This window comes from Spinacia oleracea, chromosome 3 (genome assembly GCF_020520425.1).
Source record: "Spinacia oleracea cultivar Varoflay chromosome 3, BTI_SOV_V1, whole genome shotgun sequence".
Classification (NCBI taxonomy): Eukaryota; Viridiplantae; Streptophyta; class Magnoliopsida; order Caryophyllales; family Amaranthaceae; genus Spinacia; species Spinacia oleracea.
Window position 1 is genome coordinate 104,524,068 of NC_079489.1, and position 10,511 is coordinate 104,534,578.

Sequence of the window (10,511 nt, forward strand, 5' to 3'; positions counted from 1 at the left end):
AGTAGTTAGTGAAGAAGAACCGGACGTCGGGTTACCTCCTCCCGGTGGACATCTCCGTCCTGCCGGTTTCAGTAGGGACTCTGTGAGAGATCTTAGCTGGATTCCAGCAACAAATGAACCAAACTTTCCAACAACAAATGATCACCACTCTGCAAGAAGAAATACGGAAAAACATGCTAATCTACAATACCAATACTGAGAGGACAGTCCCACGAGGAAAATTTAGCCTTGGAATCAATCAGATAAGCAGAATGCCGCTGAGGTCAAATGTTTGGAGGGCTGGAGAACGTTCTCGGCCAATAGCCAACAGAGGTGACAATCCCTTTGCAGAGCGTCTAGTTGTGGAACAAGATAATCAGGCCCTACCTGTTCGACGAGAATAGATGGCACGACCGGCTTCCCGAGTAAATCCTTCTGCCGCCCCGCACCCGTTAACAGGACGGCAGGAACACTATGAGGCCGAGTCCGAATTATCAGACACTTGATCGACTCCTGTCATGGAAGACCATCCTTTCTACCCCTCCACTCGAGGGAAAACTTAAATTACCTCTCCCAGAGTAGACATGCATCACAGAATAGCTTCCAACCGTCGTGAACCCACACATCACATCCAGCAGGGATTGAACAACCTGACGTTAAGGCACATGAGTACCCCTTTCTATGAAGCCATAATGAATACTCCTAAAGAACCCAAAGTGAAGACTCCTACCATAGAGGCATGTGACGGTACCTCTGATCCAGATATGCATTTGGTCGCATACCGTCACCATATGTATGTGTAAGGAACCAATGAAGCTACATGGTGCAAATATTTTCCAGCCACTCTCAAAGGCGTAGAGTCCAAATCGTTCGAAAGGCTACTTGCAGGCTCTATTGCCTCCTTCACCGAGCTAGAAGTACTGTTCTCCACAAGGTTCATGGCTTACAAGAGGAAAGAAAGACAAGTATGCATCTATGCCGCATTCAGAAAGGACGAGTCTGTGAGAAGCTATGTCAAACGCTTCAATCTGGAGGCCGGACAGATTTCGGACTTGCCAGATGGGGTCTATTTCGACAACTTCATCAGAGGCTTAAAGAAGGGGTCATTCAATTTTGATTTAGTCAAGAAGAGTGTGCGCACAATGGCTGAAGCCCTTGACGAAGACGAATCATTCATACATGCAACTGAAATATGTAGCGTATCCAAAGACGGCAAGACAAGAGAAGCATCGGAGTCATCTGGGAAGAAAGAAAAGACCGATCGAAATACCACACAAGCCAGTGGCACTTGGGAAATATCCACGGAGCAGGACCCGACCTCTACAGGGAAAAAGAGCGGACTTCCACAAGAGAAAGAGTTCTTCGAGTATATTACGGATCTCCTTACCATCCTTGTAGATGTAGGGACTAGGTTTGATCTAGAACGACCATTCCCGATGAAATCTCCCGCTGAAAGTCGAGACCCCAAGTTACACTGCCGATTCCACGAAGACATAGGTCATGACACCAAAGATTGTAGGAGTCTGAAAAGGTCCTTGGACGGACTAGCAGCCAAAGGTCATCTGAAAAATTACTTGCAGAGGAATACCCATGGCACAGGGAAGAGTCATTAAAAAGAATAACAAATCACCCGTCTCAGCTGGAAAAGGAGACAAAACTGATGGGGGATTTGTAGCCGTCATATCAGGAAGCCCATCCTCTGGGGGACCCACCATGAGGGGACAAAAAGACTATGCTCGGAGGCTAGGACAAGTAATTTTCTCGGGGAAATCACCAATGGACCCTTTCCCAAGAATCAAAATTTGCGAGCTCGATGGTGGACGCATAGCCACTCCACACGATGACCCACCGGTCATAGAGATCAAGATCTCTAACATGAGATTAAATCGTATACTTGTTGACACTGGAAGCTCATCCGATATCATGAGTATGGAATTTCTAAACCGTCTGGCCCATGATCCAAAAGCTATTGAAAAAAATTCATTATCCCATCATTGGTTTTGGGGGAAGCATCATACACCTTGTGGGTGTCATATCATTATCTGTGAGAATATGAGGACGCAATGATGGAAGAAAGATGAATGTGAACTTCATGATTGTCAAGGACTTGATGGCATACAACGTTATCTTGGGACACCCTAACTTGAACAAGATGAAAGTTGTGGTGGTCACCCATCTAATGCTCTTAAAATATGGATGTGACGATGGGGCGAAGGGACTATTCACGGTGATCAGCAATAAGCACGAGACTGTTATTTAACCACCCTCAATCCGCCAGCATGGAAGAAGGAACAAGCCGAAAACGGAGTCAAAAGGAAGCATGAAGAAGAGAGTCTCACGAATGTAACACCCTAATAATTCTTTATTTTATAAAACCATTTTCTAACTCAAAATACAAGAATTACCAAGATATTAACGTCACCGTGATAACGGCTAATGCTATTTACCAAAATTACGCAACGGAATTTAACTAACTTTCAACATAATAACTAGTCAATGGCCATCGTAAAATTCGGAACCATTAAGGCCCAAAACCAAAACATTAAATAGTTCAAAATCCATTAACTAAAAGTTTAAGTAAATAAAGTAGTCATGACTAGAAAATAATTATAGAGTTTATAAATACGGAAGAGGAATAGTCTCTCAAACTCAATCCCATATCGATAACTTCTGCCGCAAGTTATCTCTACAAACCTGTTATTCAAAATCTACTCCCCAACAACGCAAGTGCAATGATAGATCATCATAGGATCATTAAGGCAAAGGCCATGACCGAAGGAAACATGAAGCACGAAGTTTGGGAAAGTTGAGCGCGAACAAGCTAGAATGACATCCTAAACTAACATGCTTCACTCAACAATATAATAATCCACATGCAAAAGCCATTTAATCAAACAAGTAAACATGGAGACAAGACTCGGCACTTGACACCACTCTTGACTCACATGTTAATTGAGAATTAGCTTAGAACGGGTGTAGACACCTACTTTTGTCCCCATTCCCAAAAGGGAAGGTTCGATGATGAGAACATAAATCTCCACTTGGCAGCGCATCTCCTATAAAATAACGAATCTCGATCACCATTTTCATTTCACCCGAACCTGCTATTTATAGAAACCTGCTAAAAATAGTAACTACCATAACGGGTAGTTGCTAAAAGTGGCAAGACATAAAAGATAGAAACCTGTCAGAATTAGGTGTTGCACTCCAACATAAATCCTAAAAGAGATAGAATTTGCAAGAGGAATCCTGTTCCTAGTATAATTCGAAAATAAGAGTTACGTATTAATTAAAATCCTAACGAGCCTAGAGTTCGTAACGGGCCCAGACGCATTCCGTCATAAAGTTAATATGCACTAAAAGACTCGGATAAGTCTCAAAGACTCCGTATTCCACGAGTCCAAATCTGACAAGGAAATACGGCCCAGACCCTATTTTCAACGCCTGGCTCTGGGCACCGAAATCTTCGGCGCCCAGCCCTGGGCGCTGAAATTACCTGGGTACGTGTTCTCTCCTAATTCTTCTTGGATTAGTGCTATAAAATTCTATCTTTCCACGAACTCTTCCCTATAAATACAACCCCAAATTCGACGTGAAAAAAACACACAATTCATATTCTGAGTATTGACTCCAACCCCTAAGCCTAAGCCTCATGCTGCGAAATTGATCCCGTGTTCTGTCGCAATCATTCCAAAAATCGAACAGAACGTATCCTGTCCCTTGTAGCTGAAGAATTAAGCCCGGAAACTTTAGATTCGTTAAATAAAAGGAGAAATAACAAAGCCAAAGTGGTTAGTTTTCTGAGAACCGTGACGCACCTCTCAAGGGTGCGTCGTAATGTGTCCCTTTGCATGATTAAATGGCTTTCCTCGCCCTTTTAAAAAACCGTAAAACTATTAAATCTGATTGTTCTATCACGCCTAATAAAGATAATATCTTGGGAAATCGAACTATCATGCTAGGTCCCTTACTTCAATCTAAACAAGATAATCACGATCGATCTAGTATTATGTGTTGCATATTATTAAAATCAATTCAGATTAGTTTAATAGTTAACGCATGTCCCTTCAATTATTTATGCTGAGCTAGTAAGGATATCCTGCCTCTGGAGTTATCGAAGAGCAAGTACTCCTCTCGGTAGTTACAGTCCCCCGAACCCTCAATCTCTACCTTGCGGGTGTACGTTGAGAGTTCCCCACACCAGGGATCACAAGGGAACCTATGGCCGTCGTGGTCAAACATAATTGCACTCCCTTTATGTCACGATAACCGGGTTTTGTCAGTTTTTCTCATTGTCGTTAAAAACTGAATGGCGACTCTTATATTACTAGTCAATTGGGTGTAAACTCACAGGAAATCCAATTACACTTGATTTGACAAAAAGAAACGTCACGCCCACGAGGGACGAGGTCACGCATTAGCTTCGTGCTTTTTCGACCCCCTCACAGTGGTGACTCTGCTAGGGATAGTGAAGGAAATACTCGTGCTCGTAGGTAATCAAAATAGCCGAAGGGTGAAACGATCCTACCCCGTGTTTTTTTCCCCATCAAGTTGGGACGACCTGAAAATCAGCATATTAATGTGAACGGACAGAACCGCATAACGAATCTTGGCTCCCTTGGATGTTTCATCCCGGGAGTTGGGACTAAGGATACCCATCGCCAACCGGGGGGTGCATACGCTTCGAATGTTTTCCACTCGGCATTTTTCGCTAGTAGTACACCCGTCCCAAACCCAATCGCTCGCCCACTAGGTCCCTCTCATTGGTGCATGCCCCCTTGGCTTACTTCGTGATTGGCCTCTTGGGCGAAATTCGTCTGTTGAAGGCACTACCTCGACCGGGGCATGTGTTGGATCTGCGATAGAAGCGGTACCAAGCCGGCGCAAATACTACCCATAGAAGCCTATCATAAACTACATGACATATTATTATTTTGCCTCATGGTGTAATGTTAGTTATGTGTAGAGAATTATGTGAATGTGTGTGACATATAATGATAGAAAACCAACGACCTTAAAAATTTCCCAAACATTCATAAACCAATTGGCCAAAGAGTTATACCAAAATACGTGTTCCGCAAACCCGAACGATCGCCACAAAAATAAGCGACGCTCGGGATGGCCCGTAACGAATCCCACAAAACGCTGCACAACGCGTAAAGGACGTTATTAGGCAAACACGCAAAATCAAGTCGCATAAACGAAATGATATACGCAAACAGAAGACGAGGACCAGCCAGGGACGCATTTTCAACGCCCCTGGCTAGGCGCCAATATTTATGACGCCCTTTGCTGGGCGCTGAAGTTGCTGCCTGGCCTTTTGGTCAGGCACAGCAGCCTCGGTGCCCGCGCATAAAAAATGCGTAGCAGTAAAAAAAAAATTCGCGAAAATTACTGCGAGGGCGTATGAGAAAAGGCACTCGATTCTAAGAACGACTTATAAAATAAACAACTCTTTGTGTCGTCATTAGGCCTCCTATGACGACAATGTTCGGCACCAAAACCGAGCATGCTAATTTAAATAACTTTGAATGTCACATGGGCAAAGTATTCAAAAAATAATGTTCAAATAGAGTCTTCAAGGAAAAATAATGTTCGAATAAAAAAATAAATCCGAGTCTAGACTAGGGTATGCCAAAGTACAATCTAAATCCTAACTCTTAGTTGTCTTATCCATAGAATCGGTCCTAATGCTTGGTGTCGTTCTGCAAGTTAAAAGGTTAAACCATATTGAGTCTCCTTTCCTAACATTTAAAAGAAATCAATAAGCACCCATGTGTAATTGTCATCCCTTGCTAAGAATCTACGGCCTCAATACTCTCTCTCACCAATAAAAAGAATATATTATAGTATTTGCAAAATGGAAACAGTCACATTCTGAAAATCATTCCCCCATAGTCGCACAACCCCCAAAGTGAACCTAAGGTGTCAATACCATCAACAAAAAATTAATGGCCTCAAGGCTTATGATCACATTGGGTCACGACTATCATAGTCCTCTCGAGCCACTCGCTCCTGGAAATACTCCTAAGTACTGACTAAAAGATTTTCCATGAATGCAACATGACGAACCATGAAAATACCCAAATCGGCATGCCATAAGGCTACCATTGGGGTAAAGCAATACACACTAAGAGGGAAGCCGCACTAATGATTCTAGTCTTGCCAAAATGAAAATTCGATCTCCCCAACTAACTACCTTGCCAACATTAAGCAAAATGGCGCATGACAAATGAACACCCAAGGGTTAAAATCTAAAGTGTCAACCAACGAAAGTTATGGTCCAATTAGCCTAAGTCTGAAAGTTGCTTGGTCAAGTGTTATGGGCTTACGCCACGTCATTATTTTGAGTCTAGGCCACCTCCTTGTATTCATACACAGGTTATAATCAGAAAGATTAATGAAAGTTCGAGTCTAAATCACAACTTTCAATTAAGTCCCAGAAACTGGAGTCTGAAAAGAAACAAAAAAATTATTTTCGATGTAATTCTTTCGTTAAATTTCAATAAAGTAAAAACAACATTTTGAATCTACGCTATATGCACATTTTAAGAAACGACTAAATACGCTTGCAAAGTAAGACAATTTAAAGGTCCACCCTAGGCCTACTAAAGCTAAAGGTCCACCCTGGGCCTACTAAAGTTAAAGGTCCACTATAGGCCTACCAAACGAGGCTCACTCAGTCTCGCCTCGTGACTCAAAGACCACAACCATCTACCTTTTAGCCCAAATAAAAAAGAATTTGAAGGATTTATGTTGGGGAGAAATCCCAAGAAAAAAGAAAAAAGAGAAAGAGAAAAGGGAGAGCGAAAAGAGCCATGAAATACTTAAAGAGAAAGAGAAAAGGGAGAGAGAAAAGAGCGAGCCATGAAATACTTAGCCCGTACCTCCCAAAGTGAGAAATTTACCCAAGTAAACGAAGGAAAAGAATTGAGTCAACCTATCCAAATCATGCCACAAAAACTACGTAAAGTTCTACGATGTCCACCCCTTCCAATCCTTATGTTCTTAGACGCCTTCGCTCTAGGGCTCCTGTTCAGCTCATTTAACCCATCCATGTTCTCATTGCCATAACCCAAGAAACCATTACTTCGACTCTTGTTCTTGAACTTGTTGTCAACTGCAAACCACGTACGGCCATTGACACGTGCGTCATACCCATTATTTCCAAAGCCCAAACCTGCTCTTACACCACCATTAGTATAATGACCATATAACTTGTTTGGATACATCCTTGAGCCATCCCCATGCTACTCATTGGCCTTGGTTGATGTAAACTCATGACACTAGCACGAGGCTGCAAATTGTGAGTCCTAGCAGATGTAATCCTCATGCTTGACTAATACCTATACAAATTATCCTATCTCATTCGACCCGTCTTTCAAGCCGTCTTGAGTCACGAATAAAAAAAAAAACAAATAAAAAGTACGTTCTACGCTTAACGTAAAAACAAATTAAATAATAATAAACAAAAATAATAATAAAAAAAAACTTTGCAAAGCGCACAAAAAAAAAGAGAAAAGAAGCATTTAAAAAAGGAAAAGAAGCATTTAGCGCACAAAAAAGATTCGCAAATATTTGGCACGAAACGAAAAGGAGCAGCGCAAAAAGGCAGCCCAGAACACGCTTTCAACACCCAGACCTGGGCGCCGAAAATAATAGCGCCCAGCCCTGGGCGCCGTTCTTGCTTTCAACTCCCAATTCCTAAAAGTGTTCGTATATTTCCCCGTGTACATGCGGAAGAATAACGAACACTTGGGGGGTAGAAGATCGTATAAAATACGCAAAATACGCGCGCTCCAAAATTTCGTACACCTATTTCACCCTTTTTCAAACATTACGAGTCCACCCGAACGTACTTGTTTAAAATTGGCATTCCAAGAAACCATTTTCTGGCTAAGAACTACGCAAGACCTGATTCCAAATTAAATCTATTTAAGGCGGATACGTAGGCAATCCATGATTCGGTCCAACCAATTTACAAAAATGTGAAAGCCTACAGAATAACAAGAATAAAAAATAGAGTCCTTTATTGAAATTTAATTACTTGCAATCCAAGTCGAAAGAAAAATTTAAGTCAAAGGAAGAATCCAAGTCATTAAAATGCCAAAATGAGCACACATCGAAAAAATAATAAGGTCACATACCCTTGCCAGAAGGAGCACTCACACTCCCAGGCACTTAGCCAATACTCAAAAGATCGCTTCGCCTCAATTGAATGGGGGCTAGCGCAAGCGTCCATGACCTCTAAAGTACTTGACTTGACCCTCCCTAAAGCGAACTAACTCACTTAAAGACCTTCTTTCACCACTAGACATAGTTGTTCGCTTAAAGACCTTCTTTCACCACTAGACACAGTCATAATCGCCAACAAGTAGTGAAGGCAGTAAGCTTGCAATAAAGAGGATTGTTCTACGGCGTCACCCCATCGTTCCTTCGAACTCAGGGCACCCGTTCATGGTAATTCAAATGCTTGCGAATCCCCTTTGAAAAAAATCAGACATTGTCACTAGGACTTGGCACTTAACAAGGCTCACCCTACTCAGACATATGACACGGGCATCTAAAATCGAAATCTAAAAGCATCGTTAATGGGAAGACATAATAACAACTGGGGGCTAAAAAAATTGAAATGAAAGAGCTAGGGAAAGAACTATGTATACCTTGACCTTTTGTGCAGACATACACCAAGTAAATCTAAGTCAATTCGAAAACGGTTTATATTCCCGCCATTCTGGAAAAGATGGCCCTAAAAGCCCAAAGCATATGCCACACAGCCACAAGTATATCTTGACGCCTGCACCCTGGCTTCCAGCAAATCCTTAGACAGCATTCCAAAAATCGTAACAGTATTTTGATTCACTCATGTAATCCTGTACGAACCCTTCTATAAGTCAACCTACTTAGGACACCTCGGATTGTACAAAGTAGGACTAGGATTTCAAATAATTTTCAAAGACTTCTTCGAACATAATAAAGAGTCGTTGGTTTAATCTAAGTATGCGTTTATCTCGACGTTGCAAGTGAGTCAAAAAGATTTCTAAATATGATTATGGGTAAAGAAAGGCACCTAGCTTTTGGTCAAGGCACACTTCAACATGTGACTACCTTGACCATGGCAATGTCGCACAATACGACATTTACAAGAAAAGTAGCAAATCTCTACTCGAACGTACCTCGCACTAAACGAGTCTGATTCAAACTATTCATGATCCATGTCACCATGAATGCATAAAAACGTATGCAAAGCATTATAGCACCAAGCCAATCCCGTAGCTACAGTTGTAGGCTTGAGAAAAACACTCTAAAAATGCTCGAAATGACGATTTTATCGCAAATTCTCAACGCTAAGGCTATACACACGTCATAGGGGCACAATCCTAAGGTCAATCGTGTAAAACGAACCTTAGAATGGCCACAACCCCTCCCAAATTCTAAGCACTACTTAGAATATATAAAGTCACCCCACTAATAAGGGTAACTGAAAATCGCGAGTCACCAAAACTCCGATCAAACTACTGCACATAACGCTCGCCCTATAAGCGCCCGTTACACAGTCTACGTCGCTCCAAAGCAAAAGCAAAAGAAAAATCAAGGATAAAAAAAACTGTCAAATTCTGCCCAGAAATCATTTTCAACGCCCAAAGCTGGGCGCCGATATCTTTAACGCCCCAGCCTGGGCGCTGATTTTCTCAGCTGGCCAAATTTTCCCAGGTATAAAAACAAGTAAAAAAAAACATCCATGAATCCTCGCATCGAACGAAGTAATAAGCCGTGCACACCCACGCGGAAGGTGTTACACTTGTTCGAGCACCTGAACGAGGCGTGAGGAAGTACTTCAATGCAAAAAATAATTATGATATCCCAACACCTGAAGAAATGTTCTAATACATGCGGTTAGGCCACACAAGCCTACATCGCACCATAAGCTCAACCATCCCACGGTACAAGTCTGAAAAAAAGAGAGTAAGGCATATTGCACTAATGCGGGCATGACCAAGAGTGTGAGGCAAAGACTACTTATCGCCCAAATTCAAAATGCAAGCCACACGACTTCTACATTAAGGATTAAAGGTAGCAAAACATTACCTACCACGGAAGGGATAGCTCGCACCTACACGAGCGGAACCCTAAGGCACCTTTCTTGAAAGAACCTACGAAAATCGTACGCCAAAAGAAAGCATCCCGACATGCATACTTCGGGGCTCCAAGCTACGAAACGACCATAGCAAAATAAAAAAAATAATCTCAAAGCAAATGTTTGAACGATCGAAAGGGCGCGATGCTTGATCCCACTCCATGAATGGGCCTGAACCCTATCAAGCTCCTAAGCAAACTATTCAACATCAGTCATTGCTAAAAAAAAAAAAATGATTCAAGCGAACTGATTAATGGACCGCACGCAACGGCCATTCTATGAACGCTCGTTCGCACATACATTCTAAGTATCGAACATTCACGAACACGTTCAAAAGAAAAAAAATATATACGTTCAAAATAACAACAAGAGTGATCAAAGTCTTACACCTCAA

At 42.0% G+C, this 10,511-nt stretch overlaps 1 protein-coding gene across 1 annotated transcript; it reads left to right on the plus strand.

The window, feature by feature from the left end:
• The first annotated feature begins 563 nt into the window (after positions 1 to 563).
• Positions 564 to 2,046, plus strand: LOC130469941 (uncharacterized). The gene is made up of 3 exons (XM_056839476.1): positions 564 to 726; positions 820 to 1,510; positions 1,560 to 2,046. Exons 1-3 carry the CDS (start codon positions 564 to 566, stop codon positions 2,044 to 2,046), a joined length of 1,341 nt encoding a protein of 446 aa, XP_056695454.1.
• The last annotated feature ends 8,465 nt before the right edge of the window (positions 2,047 to 10,511 follow it).